Source organism: Ostrinia furnacalis, unplaced genomic scaffold (assembly GCF_004193835.3).
Source record: "Ostrinia furnacalis isolate ACB-3 unplaced genomic scaffold, ASM419383v2 OfSCF0638, whole genome shotgun sequence".
Taxonomy (NCBI): Eukaryota; Metazoa; Arthropoda; class Insecta; order Lepidoptera; family Crambidae; genus Ostrinia; species Ostrinia furnacalis.
This window is the reverse complement of record NW_021130877.1, coordinates 887803-907967: the sequence shown is the minus strand read 5'-3', so window position 1 is coordinate 907967 and position 20165 is coordinate 887803. Positions and strand designations below refer to the sequence as shown.

At 36.6% G+C, this 20165-nt stretch overlaps 3 protein-coding genes across 3 annotated transcripts; 2 read left to right on the top strand and 1 right to left on the bottom strand.

Moving 5' to 3' along the window:
* The first annotated feature begins 4040 nt into the window (after positions 1–4040).
* On the top strand, positions 4041–7282 carry LOC114366580 (uncharacterized). The gene is made up of 2 exons (XM_028323500.1): positions 4041–5464; positions 6498–7282. Exons 1-2 carry the CDS (start codon positions 4988–4990, stop codon positions 6750–6752), a joined length of 732 nt encoding a protein of 243 aa, XP_028179301.1. The 5' UTR covers positions 4041–4987; the 3' UTR covers positions 6753–7282.
* On the bottom strand, positions 5031–8399 carry LOC114366579 (formin-like protein 2). Its single transcript, XM_028323499.1, has 2 exons — positions 6998–8399; positions 5031–6444 (listed from the first exon to the last, which is right to left on the bottom strand). Exons 1-2 carry the CDS (start codon positions 7352–7354, stop codon positions 5581–5583), a joined length of 1221 nt encoding a protein of 406 aa, XP_028179300.1. The 5' UTR covers positions 7355–8399; the 3' UTR covers positions 5031–5580.
* A 3859-nt stretch (positions 8400–12258) lies between these two features.
* Positions 12259–20053, top strand: LOC114366560 (facilitated trehalose transporter Tret1-like). Its single transcript, XM_028323478.1, has 4 exons — positions 12259–15099; positions 15205–15812; positions 17491–17617; positions 17714–20053. Exons 1-4 carry the CDS (start codon positions 15018–15020, stop codon positions 19036–19038), a joined length of 2142 nt encoding a protein of 713 aa, XP_028179279.1. The 5' UTR covers positions 12259–15017; the 3' UTR covers positions 19039–20053.
* Positions 20054–20165: the final 112 nt, after the last annotated feature.

The following is a 20165-nucleotide window of genomic DNA, read 5'->3' as shown; positions in this document are numbered from 1 at the left end:
CGCCCCGCGAAATTGAGCACTGGCGGGAGAAGGCCCGCGAATGGATTTTGGAAAAGTGGGCAGAATTGTTGGAAGAGCCCAGTGCAGGTCACCGCACAATTGCTGCTCTTCAACCCTACTTAAGAGAGTGGTTGGAGGTGCGCAGGGGTCTCACGTACCGGAGGATGGTGCAGGTGTTGACCGGGCATGGCTGCTTTGGTAAATACCTGCACCGTATCGGCCGCGAGGAATCCGCTGCCTGCCACCACTGCAACAACCCGGAGGATACGGCGGAGCACACACTGATATGCTCCAAATAATTCCCCTATTCGAGGGAGACGCGAGACAATTACCGTTATTTATTAAAAAATGCGAGTACGTACTAAATACATGCAAAGGATCACAGGATCAAAATATATATCTATTTCATGTAGTAACGAATAGATTAGTGGGACCAGCCGCAACTCTGGTTGGAGAAAGGGATAACATCGAGACGTGGGAAGACCTCAAAACCCTATTAGACCAACATTTTGGGGACCTGCGTACCGAAGAATGTCTCTTACTAGAGCTGGAAGCACTTGAGATACAAAGGGGCGAAAGTTATAAAAATTTTTGCCTTCGAATTCAAGACCTGAGGAGCATATTAGTGCCACAACACATGACAGACATAAAATTATGATTACAGCGAAGCAACAGGTTTACCGTAAAATATAGTAAATTACAGAATTTTACGAAAGTATTATTACCGCTTTACATCGCTAATGCATGTGAGATAAACCAGTGCGGCTAATTGCTCTCGTACTATAGTTTGGTCTGCACGATACCTACTCGAGTAGAACATAGCGATAGATGAGTCTCTCCTTCTTTGGAAAGGGAGACTCGTTCTCCCAACTCATCGCCACCAAAGCTGCTCAGGTAGGTATAAAAAGCTACGAGTTATGCGAGTCCCGAACAGGATATGTGTGGAAGATGGAGGTTTACGCAGGAAACGCCACGTTTACGCCACGATGTATCAGAAAGTGTGGACCCGGAAATCGGGATACGGGTAATTTCTTCAACGCCCGAACCCATTACCTGCTGGAGTATATGATCGGTGCCAACAAAAGCCGTCTACGACGCAAATGCGTAATTTGCAAGAAGCTGACACACTTGTCTGCATCGGCACCTGTTTTGCAAGACTCTACTAAATTTTGTAAAAAAATCTCATCAAAAACACAATAGCGAAAAAAAATCAGCTGTTTCATACAACAGTGCAATACCTACTGGGCTGAAATGTATGGAACAGCTGATTTTTTTTTCGCTATTTCTGAGGTGGTCCCATAATGAAAGTGGTTCGTATTCATGAGTAGAATGATATCTGTGAATATGGCAACCTTCTAGGTTTACGCCCTGTATAATTTTCCTAAAAAAATGAAGTACGAAAATAATAAAAAAATATATAATTTCCACCTTTGGTATACTTCTTCTTTCATTTAAGTGGGTGCCACTTGTCGGTGGAGTATCCTCAATAGTATACTAAGTATCTGAATTAGTCATCCAAAATGCATATCCATTTTATGTTAGCCCACCTTGGTATTTTTTGTAGTAAAATTGTACTTTTTTGTAAGTGTGTTTTGAAATATTTTTCTATGAAAACTGGTGGTAGGTTTAATGAATCTAATATTACAAGTTATTCTAGAAAGTGCCTCATAATAGTGTTTAAAGATATCTCAGGGCTATTTTTGCACTGGTTTTCAAGGGTCCTAGTCTTATGGTTATAATTCTTAAAATAAGTGTTTGTAGTTGGTAAAACTTAGTATTTCCCATGTCAATATAGTGTATTTATAATATACAGTACAATTCATCGCATTTGTGCCATGATTAGCTTGTAAGTTACCCCTAAAGTATACCTATTTTTTTGCCTGGCGCTCGAAAGCTCGGTATAGAGCTTGAGAATATCAAGCTCTTCGTGTAAAAAAAGTGTATGGGAGCTGAATTTTTTACATTTAACTATTGTTTCTTGTTGATTGGGTAAGTTAAATAAACGATTATTTCTATGAAAGAACGTTTCATTTATTAAATCATAAGGTTAAATAAAAAGTTGCAATTTTAGCTCAAAATTGTAAAAAATGTAAAGCATCTGCTGGTTAGATTATTCAATAGCGAGCTTGGTTGTTTCAAGACGAACTCGGTGATATAAACAACGTGCCCAAACTCTCAGTAGTTTCTGAGAAATCATTGTTTTTGTAACCCGAGTCGCTCAAGTGGCGGCCGACCCGCCGGGAGCCCCGCAGTCGGCGCCATGACAGTTATTTATATTCCGCAGTCTAAGGGTTAGTTATTGTCTAATCACGGACATTGCCCGCGGGCGGCGTGACCGGAGGGAGCGGCGAGCGTTCGGCGAACGAACGAGCAATGTTGGGTTCGCGAGCGAACATGGATGAAGACGATCCTGACGCACTCTCTTCAACGACATTGTACTAAACAGTCTCAACATCATTGTAAATTTATACTGAATAGACAATTAATTTTATACAGTCCACTCTTCCACTACACTCACTATCGAAGTAACAGTTATTATTTTTATAGCACTCTATTATCAGTCAAAAGTAAGGTTTCAAAAATGATTGTAAAAGTTACTCAATATACCTTTTAATAAATAAATAAATAAATAAATACAGTTTTATCACTTCCCCAGTCTGCATCTGTATAGTAATATTATGTTATTATTAGCTTTAATATTAAAATTTATTAGTTTTATCGGCTTGTCAGTCCTGACTTCTGTAAGTCCTTTGTTAATTGTGTTTTTAAGTACCTTATTCTCTGCCGCAGTATAATACATTATCTTCTCTAAGGGTAGCATTCAAGGATTTCAGAGATGGTTTTTTTTAATTATGTATGTAATACCGAGTAACTTCTTACCACGCCTTTTTGAAATTATTTACTTCCAGCCTTTTCCTACGGCTTTGTTCCGATTTCTTCGGTGATTAAAATTTTTCATGGTCTTTTAATAATTTTCCTTGTTGTACAATTCTGGATACAGTCTTTTCCGATAGTCCAGTAACGTTTGCCACGGTTTTTTTAACGGTATATCTTGTTGATATTCATCAGAATTTGGATCCAGTTTTTTTCTTCTAAAATATTCATAAACGTTAAAAGCTTCCTCGTTGTGGATAAAAAAAAAGCTATTTGCTTGCACTGACTATTAATTTTATGTCCGAAAATCTGTCGACTCATCTTAAAAATGTGTAATCTCATGTATAGCCCTCACAAAGCGTCCGTAACCAATAACACAAGCGATCGCTAGCCGCATCGGCAGCGAAATGAATTTTGAGCCCGCACCCCGTACGGTCCCCGTTTTCGTCACGCCCCTGCGTCCCCGCGTTCCGCAGGCGAGGACTCATTTAACCGGTCATACTATAGATATAACATGTTTGACCTTACAGGAGGCACACTAAAAGCCAGCAAAGAAAAAAAACAGTTCCTACCCTATTAACCCCTGGGGGGTTAACCCTTTTCACCCCATTTTACGGTAGTCAAAATTTCTTTATTTGTATAGTAGACTAATAAATAATAAATAGTACTTACAAATTGTCAAATATTTTGCTCTTAAGGAGCCTCTACATGTCTCATAATCTATTTACCCTGCCTGCGCTTCGAGACCAACATTTGGCAAGTGCTGAGAAGAATCATCGACTCAGTAAATCTTCTAAATTATTCCTAAAGCTACTAGATGAAATTATTAAACTTGAAACTTTGGCAGGTAAAGATCCCGCTTTTTTTGCTTTGTTAATTGTGATGTATGTAGGTTTGTCCAGGTAGATATCTACCAAGAAAGAAGTTGCATAGGTGATATCCGGTCTACTTTTCACTGAAAGGTTAGTAAGGCTGTTACTTCGATAGTGAGTGTAGTGAAAGTTTATAAATGAAAAGAGTGGACTGTATGAAATTAATTATCTATTCGGTATAAATTTACAATAATATCGAGACCGTTTAGTGCAAAGTCGTTGAAGAGAGTGTGTCAGGATCGTCTTCCTAGATGTTCGCTCGCGAACCGAACATTGCTCGTTCGTTCGCCGAACGCTCGCCGCTCCCTCCGGTCACGCCGCCCGCGGGCAATGTCCGTGAGTAGACAAAGGCTTCCAATTAATTATCTGTAGGGTACATTCACTATCTCCTCCTCTTCTTCAGAAATTACCAATTGTTGTTCTCGCTGCATTGGATTGACATTCGAAGCTCTTATGGCCTTTCTTTTTACATTTGTAACATATTATTGTATTGGTTTTGAATGCCATCTGATGGAATTATTGGTTTTGCTCATCCTGTCCTGCACTCCTTAGTTCCTCATCCAGTAATCTTCCTTTCACAAAATCTAATGTCAACTTTTCATTCATTGTATCCAGTGCCGATACCAGTGTTATATTTTTCAGTAAGTCCCAACAAAAGATAGGTAATTTTCTCATCTTCATCAAGTTTCTTGTCTGCATTCTCTAATTCTCTGATTATTGACTCGAATTTCAGGAAATATTCCTCCAATTTTTCATTGTTTTGCAGTTTTAGGGTTAGCAAGTTTTTCCTTATTCGGCTTACGATTGATTTTCTTTCTCTCGAAAATAGAACACAAAATGGCAAACATTTATTTTGTTGTTTTTGCAGCTTTCACCAGATCTAAATGTTTGTCGGTGATGCACTGTACGATTATGGATTTGGCACGCGAATCATTATTTTTATCTACATTAATTTTTAACACCTTTAATATGTAATTGACCTATGTTCCACAAATAAACGAATTTTGATTTGATTTTGATTTGTTACATTTTTGGCGTCCTCGTGCAATGTGTCGATTAAGCCGGGTTGACACGTTACGAGACAGCTCGGACCGAGTCAAGTCCGAGTACACTCGTACGAGTCAGCGTCATACGAGTGTACTCCTATAGTGGTTTACACGTTCATAGTGTACTCTTATCAAAGCTCATTCAATTTTGCACCAATTTTGTGTCAACTCTCGGAAAACACTGATCTGCTCAACATGGAACAGACTGATCTGCTGTTGCAAGGTATCACAGTTGTTGCAGATATACTAATAAAAGAATTGAACAATATAAGCAAAGAAACAAGCAATGTAAGAAGGAAGAAGGAACGAAAGAAGAGATCAATTTGGACCCGCGAATGGATATTAAGGCGTGAAAAGAAGGGAGCATCAGATAATTTTCTCCGAGAAGTACGCTTGGAAGACAAGGCCACTTACAAGAATCATTTGAGGCTGAACGTTCAACAATTTGACTATCTGTTAGAAAAAGTAACGTCGAAAATACAGAGAGCCGATACAGTAATGAGAGCTGCTGTACCTGCAAAAATAAAGCTACAAATAACTTTGCGTTACTTAGCTACTGGAGATAGTTTTCAAAGTTTAGAAAGTTCTTTTCGAGTTCCAAAGAGCACCATATCCAAGTTTCTTCCAGAAGTCCTAGATGCAATATATGAAGGATTGGAGGAGTACATAAAGGTCAGTAATAAGAAATTATAGTGATTTTTTTATTTAATATCAAGCTTTAAAGTAATCTTAATTAAATAATCAGTTAAAGAAATCTTAATTACTGTCCAGCTAAATATGGATAGTTCTCACATTCCACCAATGCTTCGAATTGCTTCTAGTAATGGATCATCTGCTACAACATCGTCACGTTGGATCTGAACTTCGATGCCTTCCTCTTGTAATACATTATTTTCTACAACAAGTTGTGATGATTCTTGCCTTGTTGCGTCACGTTGGATCTGAACTTCGATGCCTTCCTCTTGTAATGCAACATTTTCTACAACAAGTTGTAATGATTCTTGCCTTGTTTCGTCACGTTGAATATGCATCTGAGATTCAAGATTGTCGAATAAATCTTCTGGTATTACCATTGTATAATATTCATCCGATGTAGTAGAATTGTTTTCCGATTGCATTCGATTTATTCTTTTCTGTTTTACTATTTGTAATATTTCAGACTGAACATCTAGAGCATCCACTAGGGGCAATTGTCGGAGCTGACTGGCAATATTTTTAGCGAAAAGGGAGAATTCATCTTCTATTTCTTTATGACACAGTACTTGGTCCTTGATACTATTAAGTGTTTCAATAGACTTCTCAATATGTTGAGGTACTAATGGTCGTTTAAGTGGTCGCTTTTTCTTGAGAACATTTTGTGCCTTAGCGAATATTTCACTATTTGACTGCTGAGAAGATGATGGCGTTTGAAAATCTGCCGGTGGCGAAAGAGGTCCTGGTATGTCCCATGAAGGCTTGGCGAGAATGTCTGGTGAAGGTGAATGTCTGGAGAATGTCTGGTCTGGTGAAGGTGCGGCTGGAACGTCTGGTGAAGGTGCGGCTGGAACGTCTGGTGAAGGTGCGGCAGGAACGTCTGGTGAAGGTGCGGCTGGAACGTCTGGTGAAGGTGCGGCTGGAACGTCTGGATTTGAAGAGCTGTTATCTGAATTCTCCTGGAACAAAACAATAATAGAAAATTAAAAACATGCTTTGTTTTTTTTTTCAGATCCCGAAGACAACTGAAGAATGGACAAATATTTCAAGAGTGTTTGGTAACCGTTGGAACTTTCCTGGATGTTGTGGGGCCCTAGATGGAAAGCACATCAATATACAACAACCAATCGACAGTGGAAGTGACTTTTTTAATTATAAAGGTAAAAGTAATCATCCATCTCGGTTGGCAGAGCAACGAAGAACCAATTATAAAAATTACTTCATTGGAGATGGCTCCGTCCCATGGCAAAGTAGCAGAATATTTTAAGAATATCTGTGACATTATAAAACTACAGCTAATAAATTTAAATACAAATGTTTAAATGTTTTATTAATACTACATAGCTTTCTGTCAGCCCGCTGTTTAATAAGTTTTCCCGTGGGAATAGTGTACCTACTTTTCCGCGGCCTATGTTACTCAGGCAGGATGAAGTTTTTGAGTTTATTCGTTTCAAATAGACACACAAACATAAAAATCTTATAATATTAGTAAGTATAGATAAATAAACTTACCACATTCTGATAAGTTTTCCTGCTTTTTATGACCCCAGATAAAAATCTGTCGGCGATTTCGTACCAAGCCAACGAAGGAACATAAACATCATTAGCTCCTGATCCGGTCCCAGTAGATTTTTTAATTTTTAGTTTTTCCTGGTTGTATGTGCTGCGAATGTTATTTATTTTCGTGTTCACATCTTGAATTGTAATATCCATGTTGAGGTTATGTATAATGCGCTCAATAGCGGCATTTCGGGCATCTTTGATTTTATACTCTTTAAGTCTCACGTTCCACAGCACTTCTTCTTCTTCATACAGTTCCACGAACCTGACAGTATCACGTTCCGACCACTTTTTCCTTGACGCCGCCATTATTTTTAATTAAAATTGTCCGAGCTCAGATCCGAGTGATAGAAAAAATAGAGCAGCGTCCTAGTCCGCTCTGTCATAGTACATTCGTACGAGTGCGCTCGGATTACATGTTTACACGATACGAGTAGCGTCCGAGTAGTAATCCGAGTCCACTCGGTCCGAACTGACTCTTATCGTGTCAACCCAGCTTTAATTGCTTTTCTTCTAGCAGACATCTACAGTCGAATTCTTTAGAACTCAGCAAAAACGTAACGTAAAACGGCCATGTTTAGTTTTTGACAGCCAGTTTGCCAAGAAATCGTAATAGAAGTGGTCGCTCTAGGCAGTGTAAAAAAATATTCCACCAACGAATCCATATTTTCCCAGGTAAGTTAACAATATGTGTTTGACTCTATTGTGTATTAAATTTGTTGATTTATTGTTGTATAAAATGTTAAGTTAGAATCAACAGTAGTTTCATAATTTATTCGTTAATACGTTTTGAAAAAATATTGACGTGGTTACGTTACTTCCATTACGCTACCGTCTCATGAATGGAACTTAAAAGTGACGTAATGGAATTCTAAAGGCCGGTTCACCAGGCTCCCTGCCTGTCCTTCTAATGACAATATTTTTATAATATTGATATTAATGTAACGTATTACCCGTAGGTCGTCTGCGGTGTTTCCGGACGGATACGACCTGCAAGCTTTCAAGAGGAGAGCGTATCTTTACCTTAACGCCTGTAACCTGTAACCTGCACCTGTAACGCCCCTGGGTCTGCGGGTGTCTATGGGCGACGGTAATCATTTACGTTTGCCTCCTATCACATAAAAAAAAAAGTATGTGTTTTGAGTGCTATAGTGTTGAACAAAAAAGCACAAAATATGGAAAAAGGAGACACTTTTTCAGCCTTTGTTTATTTGTTAATTACAAAAAACTGTGAAACGATCTTTAGGTATTTTAAACAAAGGCTTAAAATAAGTTTAGTTATCTACAGGGTGTTAGGTAAATGGGTATAATATGAGCCGACACTAGCCCATGTTAACATGGTCATATAAATGGTATGGTGAAGTCAGAAAATTGATATCTTCATTTTAATAATTTTATTTTTCATACAAATCGGATTTTATAAAATTTATTTTGTATGAAAATCGAAAATTCAGGAAAAAATAGTGAATTTTTATTTGAGAGATGATATTAGCAAAAGTACAGCTGGTATGAAAGAAACCAGAACCAAAGATAAACAAAAATCACAAATTAGGTATTTCAAATCAAATCAGATCAAATATAATTTATTTGCATTAAATAGGGTTTCACAAAGTGGGTATTTAGTTGACACACTGAAAAATATATACGAAATTTATAGAAAAGACGGTGGATCAGCTGGCTTTACAACTTTTTACAGATACAAGCCTTATTATGTTTTGTCTCCAAGTATAAATAAAAGAGAAACCTGTTTATGTATAAAACATAGTAATTTCAAATACAAATAATGCACTGAAATCTAAAGGCGTCATCTCTTACAGTAATATAAAGGAGCTCTTGAACACTGTCGCATGCGATACTACGTTCTATAACTGCATGTACAATAAATGTAAAAATTGCACTCAAAGTATTTTATATGACGAAGAAAAAGCCGATTCTGCTATCACCTGGTATAAATAGGCTAGGGTAACCCATCAGTATGAAAAATCTGGCAAAAGTATTTACAGCTAAACTGTAATGTATTTTTAACTGTAAATATAGCGAACACAGGTCCAATCAATGCCTCCAAGAACACGATTACTTTACACTGTGGCGTAATATTCTGGAAACAACAATCGCAATCATTCGTATCTGTTTTTGATTCCAATTGCTACGAGCCAAATGCCATTTGGGCTCATTTGACACCTGTTATAAAACTTGCTAAAGAAATGAACCCTGAAATCAAGGTTATAACACTTTTTTTCAGACGGCCCAAGTAGCCAGTACCGCCAAAAAAAAAACTTTTATCTTTTTAGTTTATTTATCCCAAAATTGAAACTGTCACATTCTACGTGGTCATTTTCCGAGTCCGGACACGGTAAAAGAGGTGCCGTTAAGAGGCAATGAGGATAATTTCGATTTTTAGCTGTGAATGCAGATTTATAGGGCTAAGAAATCCTTAATACACTGTCCAAAAATTTTAATTCTACGACAAAAATTGACGAAGTTATGGCCAAATTACTAAAAAAGTTCACTGACCGCCCGGCGCGGGGACGATGACGTCACTATATTGTAACGTTGCCGTTTGCTGTTTTTTCACAAATTAATATTTCTTCTCAATATTCTGATTTTGGATACCACTAGCGACATCTATTGGCGTGATTTAGAATTAATTTGCAATAGATGGCGCTTTTTGCTCAGTTAATTGAAATATACTTTGATGAAACATTTCCTAGTGTTTTTATATTGATTATTCTATTTTTCAAATAGAATATTTTCAGTGTTCTGGAAATTGTTTTCATCATGGTTTTATTAGTACAGTATTTACTTTTTCAAACGGCGAAACGAAACGTATCGCGATGTCTATGACAGAGCGGCTGTCAGTGGAGCTGTCAAATGACTTAGGAATTTGTCGATCGTGCGCAACCGCAATTTGATTATTTTCGGGAATGTAATTCCTTTTATTTCAAATCGGGTGGTGCAAAATGCATCCACGATAATTTCTTGATGAATAAATAAAAATAACACACATGAGGTAAGTTCCCGTCGGAGAATTTATTTATTTTTCGTGATTGATATTTTTCGTATTCCAGTACGTGGTTATTTCATGTGATCGTTTCTTTCAGATACAAAACATTTTTCGCGAATCGGTGTTCATACATTCACACAATACATTAGACGCCATGTTGTCATAAACGACATATTATAAAATCGCTGTGATTTAATATTCTTAATCATTAATTTTATGGCAAGTGTCCATCAGGAATCATTGTTCTTACACACAGAATCGTATTATTTCGCTTTCGGGTAGTAATATGTCAAAATTGTTGGTTCTTTAGGCGAACAATGTATGGAGAACGAACATTGTCCTTTCCTGCTGCATTAAAATTAGCAGCGGTTCAATAAACTATGTGTATTGTTTATTGCAGTTGATGCAACCATGGACCTATAAAAAAAGGCGGACGGAACTCGCGCTACAACAAAACTGTGACGCAAAATTTTGGCGTTTGTCTATTGTGTGAGTAAATTTAGGGATGCCATGTTAGCCAAAACATTTTACCCATTTATTTTAAGAAAAACATAGATCGGCAGATGTTACTTGGAAATGTAGACAGAATTATTCCGTGCCATTTTAAAAGGATGAAAGGTGTATGCGTTGAGGTAGGCGCGAAATTTTCAATGTTCAAATTTTCTTACATTGTTTGCAAGTCAGTGTGTCAGGGTATGTACATAATGTTGATCAAAAATGATTCACGCAGTTACAAATTACGAATCTTGTGTACATTATAATCATAATCTTATGCATCATCAATATATTATTATTATCTCTGATAGATTTTTTTTAACATACAACCTGACACTGACTTGCAATCAATGTAAGAAAATTTGAATTTCGCAGTTCCACATTTTTGGGAAGGATCAAATTTGCCTATGAAAATATATCCCATTAAAACACAATTATTATGATAAATTATTTTATTTCCATAGTATGCGTAATACATAACTAAAAAGTCCTAAAATCATTATTAATTTCCCATATTTCGGGTAATTTTCCCACGTAAATAACTGAGAACACTGGTCTTTGACGTATTATTTTTTCGAGTGAATGACGTTTGATTTCAATTAATTTCAATATTTTAATGTCGGGAAATAAGTGATTGGATTATTATTTTGCCTGTGAAATGTGATTCCTTAATTTTTGTTTGTTCGAACAGAACGGTTTTTACACAATTTCATCACACAAGACATGTCGTATTCGTGTTGTTTTTTCGCTGCTTAAATGTGTCAACTGTGTGAAGTTTGCACTCGAAGTGGTGTAACAGGGTGTGAATGTGTGCGTGCCGGCCTGTACGTACAGGCAAGCTGGTGTATCCTAATGTCACAGTATTTTGTTGATGAGAATCCGTCCGACTTTTTTTATAGGTCCATGGATGCAACAATAAAAGTAAAAAAAAAAACAGTAAAGACAGTGAAGTCAAATAACTACGTCCATATAATTTAACACGTTACCACAATGTGTGACAAACTTGAGCTTTAAATACGAAGAAACAAAACAGGAATTCGCATATTGCTATTAAGGGAGGTATTTATTTGTATTCAACGTCGATAAAACGGATTAATTGATTTTAGTAAAATTCATGGATAAATTTAGCATCTTATTTTCATTCGTTACACTCTTGGCAGGGCGGTCGAAGTTATCAGGAGTTTGATTTTTTGTGCGCCTTTCGCCTTTGACATAACAATTGTTATGGTAGTTATCAATTATTACAAACATTGGTATAAATAATCTGATCAAATTTTGTGTAAGAAATCAACAATTCAACTTTCGTATTAAAAATCAGCCACGGATCCGCTATAGGAGTTTAATTGCCATCGTTTAAGAGCCATCGAAGATAAAATTGAAGACAATGCCAGCACAATGGTTCACGCCTTTATTCAAACAGGTAAGTTAATATTTCTTTGACTACTTATAATTCCAACACAATGTTCCGTGTTAAAGGTATCTTTTCAAAGTTTTACTATTTTTATAATTTATGCTACTTGGAATTCGTCTTCGTTATTCGTTCTTCTGTTGATAGAGATTTTTCATGTTTTTTTAGCTTTAAGAATAATTTCGTTGCGCGGCCACAGATCTAACAGAGTAAATATTAGGAAAATACAATATAATGTTTTAAAGTCTAATTTCGATTTGGATCCTTCTGACGAGTGCGTCAACGAATATTTGGCACCCAAAAATGCTATACAGGGTCCTTCTAAACTAGCTACATTCCTTTTAATGGGGGCATCTATACGGTACACTGAACAAGTTCACCAAATTTGAGTATGTGTTTTATAATGATTTTACAAAGTTACATTTTCTAACAAAAATAAAAATTCATTTCGTCTTACATAATGGAACATGCTGTATTTTTTACTCACACAACAAAGCTGTAGTGTATTCATTCTGCACAGGAACACGAGACACAACACACACAACGCTCACTACCACTGCACACTTTTTTGTTGTTTACACTCACGTCATAACAACTCACAGCAGTCGTCACAGCTGATAGCCGATTAGCTGATCGACTGATTGGGCGAGCTATCACTTTAATGTTGCAGGCCTACTCTCATATCGTTGTCTATCCTTATTATCTTATGTTAATCACAGTAAAACGGACTCACGATACCATCGAAAAATCAATCAGCAAAGGCCATGATTTTTAAGGCGCGTCTTAGTAAATTTATTTGCATTTGTGCATCTGTGCGTCATAGTTCACTTCACGAGCACTACAAAACGCACCTTCACACAAGAAAGCTAATCAAAAACTGAATTAAATCAAAGCGCACGCGCCGACAAATGCCGACAAGCCGCACGCCTTTTGTTGACACAAAGACGCCGACGCCGCCAAAGCAAGAGCCGAAAAGTTGGCATAAGCGTACAGTCGACGACAAAAAAGAAACTTATTTGTTTATTATTTTATCTGCTTGCTTTCGATTTCAATTGATTCGAATCTAAATTGTGGTGTTGAGTATTTCATGGTAAAATATCCTATAACAGATAATAATTAAAAATTAATCGAACTTATTGTTTTGTGAAGGTAATTCAATGGCCTAGTCAATTATTTAGAAACATTAAATTAGACTATTGAAGCAAATAAAACTCTTCAATTTGTTTGTATTGATATTCCATTTATCCTAAATCAAAGTCCATTCTTAAATTAATCGTTAATGTCATCATTTCTATTACAATAGAAAAGTAGATGAGGTAGGTAGGTACCTAATTAGTTAAATAAAATTTCCGAATCATTTCCGTTCCAACTTGGTATTTATTTATGACCTATCTTATGTACCTGTGATTTAACAATAAACACAATTTTAATTTGAATAGTAAAAAAAAGTTTGTTGCATTTCTTAATTTTATTTTGGTGAGTGTACATTGCGCTAGCCGGCGGCCGGCGGCACGTGTCTAAAGGCGGCGGCACGTGTCTAAAAGTTCGTTTGCTGCGCGCCGGCTAGTGTTGTACGATACGACACTCGAGTCTTGGAATCTTACTTATTAAAAGTTTGAAGAAAATAAAATAGCTATGAATTAAGACTGTGTGTTTATTATTTTATTGGACCGTTTTAACTTTTTGATTACGAAAATCGTCAGTCTTTAGATGGATACTTCTGATTCGATTATTTGCGTTTAATGCAATTTTATTGATATTACATTTGTATTGTGCGATTTATTTTATTTTCAATTAGGATATAACATACGGATGATGATATGAAATCACTCATTATTGCCTATTAGTATACACCAACTCAAGTTCATGTCATGATTCAGTCTAGCTCAAAGAACTTAAAATACTCGAAAGGACTCGGAAGACTCAATTATTCCCTTATTCATGTGACTAACGAGTCCTAGTCTTAAAAATAAACTCAAGTCTCAAAATAAAGACTTTAATTAAAGACTCGAGGTTCTTACAACACTAGCGCGGTCGGCTATTGTGAGGGACGGCTGTCTTTGATACCACCGACTCCGCCACGCATAAATAAGGATGTCAACTCCAAAATTCTTTCTAATCTTAATAATAATAAAACTATCATTATTTACTTTTATAATTTTTTTTTGTTTCTACGATGATTTTAATGATTATTATTTCAGTTTAAAATTGATAGTTGGGAACAATTATTTACTTATTTACTTCGGAATACTAAAGACTGCGAATAATCACAGGTAGATAATTCGATAGCGTTTAGTTTCTGCTATGATCGAGTCAATTACGAATCACATTTTTATTTAATTTGCTAAGGGGATATTAAGCGATTAAAATTAACATGAAAAATGTGCCTGCTTTATCGTAATAATAACCGTAATTCTAAATTTCATAGTCATGGTAACTATCCCATTTGTGTATGGCATAAAAATAAGTCATTGATTTCGGCAACTAACTTTTTTGCTTCGTTTCGTTGCTACGTTTGAAATAAAAGATTTTTACAAGCGCAAAAGTATTTTAACGAACTTTTGAATAAACATCATTCCATTAAGGCCACTAAATAAGTACTTACCACATAAGATTTTTTTATGTTACCAAAAATAAATAAACTTTAATTTTCTGCTTAATTTAATTCCTTAAATAACTAGTAGTAGCCCTAGAATAGCTTGTGTGGCGCCCGGTCCGTCGTCAGGCGGCACTCTTGTGTTCGCGGCCAGTGGCCCAACGGCCGCACAAGCGCAATGGCGGCCATTACGTAAGCTCGTGTGCGTGCGGATTTTTGTCAGTGTAGTAGTGAATCAGCTGAACAGGGTGTTGTATTGGGTTGATAAGAAATGAAGTTGTTTCCTTAATTATCTCGGAAACTAGCCTGAATTTTTGGCTCAAACTTTGGGAACGTATTCAGTGTGACGTATACATGCTCCCATTAAACGGAACGTAGCTGATTTAGAAGGACCCTATATACCTACCTACTCTATAATTTGTAGTGTTTCCTAACATCGGGTGTGTCCCTGAACTTCCTAACACATGGCATGGTCGTGGGATTCTCTTCAGTACTCCTTCCCCAGCTAAGGGAAACGACCGATATTGACGAAGCGTCGGCGACATGGATCGGTAAGTAAATGGTTAGATACTGTCCAGTCTGAATTTATGTAACGACAGAGAAACAGTTTGACATCGAAAACCCTTCAAACTTAAAATCTGCTTCCTTTGTTTCAGCGTCCATATTCGGATTATCTCTCATAGTAGGAGCATTGTTGGTCTCATTCCTTATGAACTCATACGGCCGAAAACCTGTCAATATCGCCAGCGCTGCGTTCATGACCGTAGAATGGCTTATCATCAGCGCATCCGAGAGTGCACCCAGCCTTTTATTCGCAAGATGCCTCCAAGGGTTCTCCATGGGCCTGCTAGCTAATATGGGCAACGTCCTCATTGGAGAATGTTGCAGTCCCAAAAATCGCGGCGCTCTTTTGACAACTATATCTTTCGCAATCATGTTTGGCGTTTTCCTGGTTCACTGTTTAGGAGCCATCGTCTCGTGGCAGAGAGTTGCTCTGATAGCAGCTTTTATAGCGGTTGCAGACTTAACAATAATAATTATATCACCAGAATCGCCAAGCTTTTATGCTATCAAGGGAAAGTACGACGAGTGTCGGAAAGCGTTCCATTGGCTACGAGGTCTTTCAGAAGAGGAGGAATTGGAGAAGCTTATAAAAATAAATATGGCAAGGAGATCAAATGAAGCTATTAGTTCCCATGAAAGCTTATTAGATAAAGTTAAAAAGAACATAGCTTACATTAAAACCACATTCAGGAAACGAGAAGTTTATAAACCAATACTTATTATGATGCACATGTAGGTATAGTATGACCGCATGGTCTGGTGGCATCACGTTTTTTACATACGCAAAAGATGTTATTGACATTATACTAGGTAAATATACTAGGTAAAAATAATAATTTCCCAGCCATAATTGTGTCAATAAATATTCTGATGGTGGTATCGAGTGCGGTGGCAATTTTAGTTATTAAGAGGCTCCGTAGAAAACTGGTCCTCACAGTGACGATGTCCGCTAATTTGATATTTTACGTCAGCATCGCTCTATATGTTTACCTGAAGACACACGACTTGTTGAGTTTCGACCATCTTTTTATAGGGCTGGCATTGGTCCACATGCATATGGTAACAGTAGTGGTGGGTGCCATATCCCTTCCGAATATAATAGACGGAGAAATATTTCCTTTGGAACACAGAGGTCTCTGTGGATTGATAGGGATTTTATTCTTCTCAATGAATGAGACTGTCAATATTAAGTCGGCGCGATATTTGTTCGCTAGTATAGGAGTGGAGGGGGCGTACTTGTTATATGGCGTATTGTTTTACAATAGTGGTGATTTTATTACCAGAAACAAAAGACAGAAGTATAATAGACATAGAAGAGGAGTTCAAAGGTAAACCGCTGGTTAATGAACTTCAATTAATGGAAAGCAAATGCGAAGAAGAAGATTAGATAGAATTAAGAATAATAGATTAGGTAGGTTAATTTTAAAACAAGAATGTAATAACAACAGAGTATCTACGCTTCTGTCTACTAAGGCGGTTATCACACTGCGCCGCGCTCCGCCGCGGAGCGCGTGATTTCATATAAAAAATCACAAGTTGGTACATGTTGGGAAACACTGTCCAAGACTGTTTGCAAGATAACATTGCTGTACCGTTGTACTGTAATTAAGCACAGGCATTAAATTATGAGTATGACTTACCATGCTGAACTCGTTAGCAGTAAGTATTGTTTTATTGCAGTTGGCAGAACAATAAAAAATTAAATAAACCAGACTAAACCACACAACGACGAAGTGAAATATTGATTGTAATCGTGTCTTTAGTAAAACTTACTAATATCGATAATAATATCGATTCTTGTGAATAAAAATTCAAATCAAATTAGTTTATTAATCACATTTTGAGTTTAAAAAAATCAGCCATGGATTCATTACAGGGGTTGATTGATGTAAGCCATCGAAGATAAAATTGAAAGCAATGCCAGCACAATGGTTCACGCCTTTATTTAAACAGGTAAAGATCATAATCATAATAATAAATTCTCACTTTGACTATCATTCCAACTTAATGTTTCGTGTTAAAGATGTCTCTTTCAAAGTTTTACTATTTTTATCATAAATGCTATACTAAGTTTCAAATTCGTCCTACTCATTTCTGCTTTTGCTGATAGAGACTAAAAATGCTTCTGAATAACTTCTACCTAAGTATGCGGTTTTTCGAGGTCGCAGACGGTAGGTATCAAATAAGCAGTGGGGTTTCAAAACCAATAGGCATGCGCAAAATATTAGTCATGTTATTCGATTCGACGATAAATAAAATACCATTTAACAGTTGCATCAATGAATATTGAATATTCTTCAGGGTCCTCAAACCTGCTACTATACTCAAATACTGCATTGGATAAACCAGGTGTATCACTCTGATTCCAATATTTGCAGTGTTTCCTGACGTCGGGCGTGTCCCTCAACTTCCTCGCACATGGCGTGGTCATGGGGTTCTCTTCAGTGCTCTTACCACAGCTGAGAGAAACGACCGACATTGACGAAGCGTCGGCGACATGGATCGGTAAGTGAATGGATAGATCCCACCTAGTCGAATATGTAATGACAGAGGGATAGTCCGACAACTATTCAAAATTAAAATCTGCTTCCTTTGTTTCAGCGTCCATATTCGGATTATCCCTCATAGTAGGAGCATTGTTGGTCACAGTCGTCATGAACTCATACGGCCGAAAACCTGTCAATATCGCCAGCGCTGCGTTCATGACCGTAGGATGGCTCATCATCAGCGCATCCGAGAGTGCACCCAGCCTTTTATTCGCAAGATGCCTCCAAGGGTTCTCCATGGGCCTGTTGGCCAATATGGGCAACGTCCTCATTGGAGAATGTTGCAGTCCCAAAAATCGAGGCGCTCTCTTGACAACTATATCTTTAGCAATCATGTTTGGCGTTTTCCTGGTTCACTTTTTAGGAACCATCGTCTCGTGGCAGAGGGTTGCCCTGATAGCAGCTTTCATAGCATTTGCAGACTTGATAATAATAATTTTATCACCAGAATCGCCGAGTTTTTATGCAATCAAGGGAAAGTACGACGAGTGTCGGAAAGCGTTCCATTGGCTACGAGGTCTTTCAGAAGAGGAGGAATTGGAGAAGCTTATAAAAATGAACATGGCCAGGACATCAAACGAGGCTAATAATGCCAACAAGAGCATTTCAGATAAAGTCAAAAGGAATCTAGATTATCTTAAAACAACTTTGAGCAAACGAGAAGTTTATATACCGGTTATTATAATGATGCATATGTACGGGATCGCCCAATGGTCTGGTGCCGTCACATTTGACACATACGCGAAAGATATTCTTGATGTTGTGTTGGGCAAAGATATCAATTTCCCGGCCATAATAGTATCATTGGATATTCAGAGGCTTGTGTCGAATGCACTAATAATTGTAGCTATTAAAAAGATGAGAAGAAAGTTGGTGCTTTCAGTGACAATATCGGCCAATGTTATATCGTACGTCAGCATCGCTTTGTACGTTTATCTGAAGACTCATGGCTTGATGGGATTTGACCACCTTTTCATAGGATTGACTTTGGTTCATATCCATATGTTTACGGTGGTTGTGGGTGCCGTACCCCTCCCGAATATAATAGCTGGAGAAATCTTCCCTTTGGAACACAGAGGTCTCTGCGGATTGATAGGAATTTTATTCTTCTCAATCAATGAGACTATCAATATTAAGTCAGCGCGATATTTGTTCGCTAGTATAGGAGTGGAAGGCGCTTACTTGTTGTATGCAGTGTTGGTGGCGTATTGCTTGACGGTAGCGTGGATCTTATTACCAGAGACTAAAGACCGAGTTTTGATTGACATTGAGGAGGAGTTCAGAGGTGAACCGCTGATTACTGCGGGGTTACTCCGAAAATCGTTATCCAAAGATTCGAATGTTGTCGTCCCTCTCACGCAAAGCGAGATGCCAGAATGAGCGACGGTGACGTAGTCCCGAAAAACTCTACGTAAACAGTCTTTCGGAGTAGCCCTGATGAAGTTAAATTAATGCAAAGCAAGAAGAAGAAATAGTATCTTTGAAATTTATTTGATTTTGTCAGCTAAATAGTTTACAGCTAGGGCAGTCAAAAACTTAAAATTGTGTAAAAATAGTTTAATCCGGTCAAAGAACATTTTTGCTTATAAATAAGTTTAATTTGTTTAAATATTGATTAATTACAATATTATTGAAAAATATATTGTTAAGCATTATTTAGATAGCTGCTCAAATACAGCCTACATAAATACAATTTAATAAACAAAGGTATTCAGTTATTTTTAGAAGTTAAATAAACCGCTACATAGCGGTTATATGTATTTTATTTGTATATTGTATTTAACTTTACCTAATTATTATCTTTATAATTATCTCTATACATAATGTTAATTGGGTAGAAATGTAAAAAAAAACGTTTATTTCATTAACTTCAATAATAAGAAAGTGTGATGAAATAAATAAGTTATGATTAAAAAATAAACTATAGATATAAAAGGAAGAATCACATTGTTATATTACTGTACACATGTTACATAGTATATCTACGTCATATTATAAAATAATTATCTTTGGTTGTGTTCAATAATAAAATAAATAAACATTATTCTGCTAAAGCATTTGGAATGTGGAATAATACTTCATTAATTATAAATTAATTGGTTTACATTTTCACTAATAAATTATATAACACGTAAGTAATAGAAAACAAATAAAATAATATGATGTTTGTTGATATTAAATCATCGGATAGTACTAATTGCAAGTATCATAAATTCATATTAGTAGATGTTTCTTTGTTTGTTTAGAGTAAAGTTTGCTTTAGTTGTAAAAATATCTGTTTAATTTAAATAAAGATGTAAGTTGATGTTGGTTTCTAATATAGGTAAATTAATATTTTTTGTTTATTGACACATCAATTAAATTATACCGCAAAAAACAATATTTAATTTTGCGAGTAACGAATATTCGATCAAGTTGCGCAAATACAAGCTCTTGATTTTTCGTATTAGAATAATAATACCTTATAAATCGACGCAAAGTCAAGCACATTTTATTTCATTTAGCCT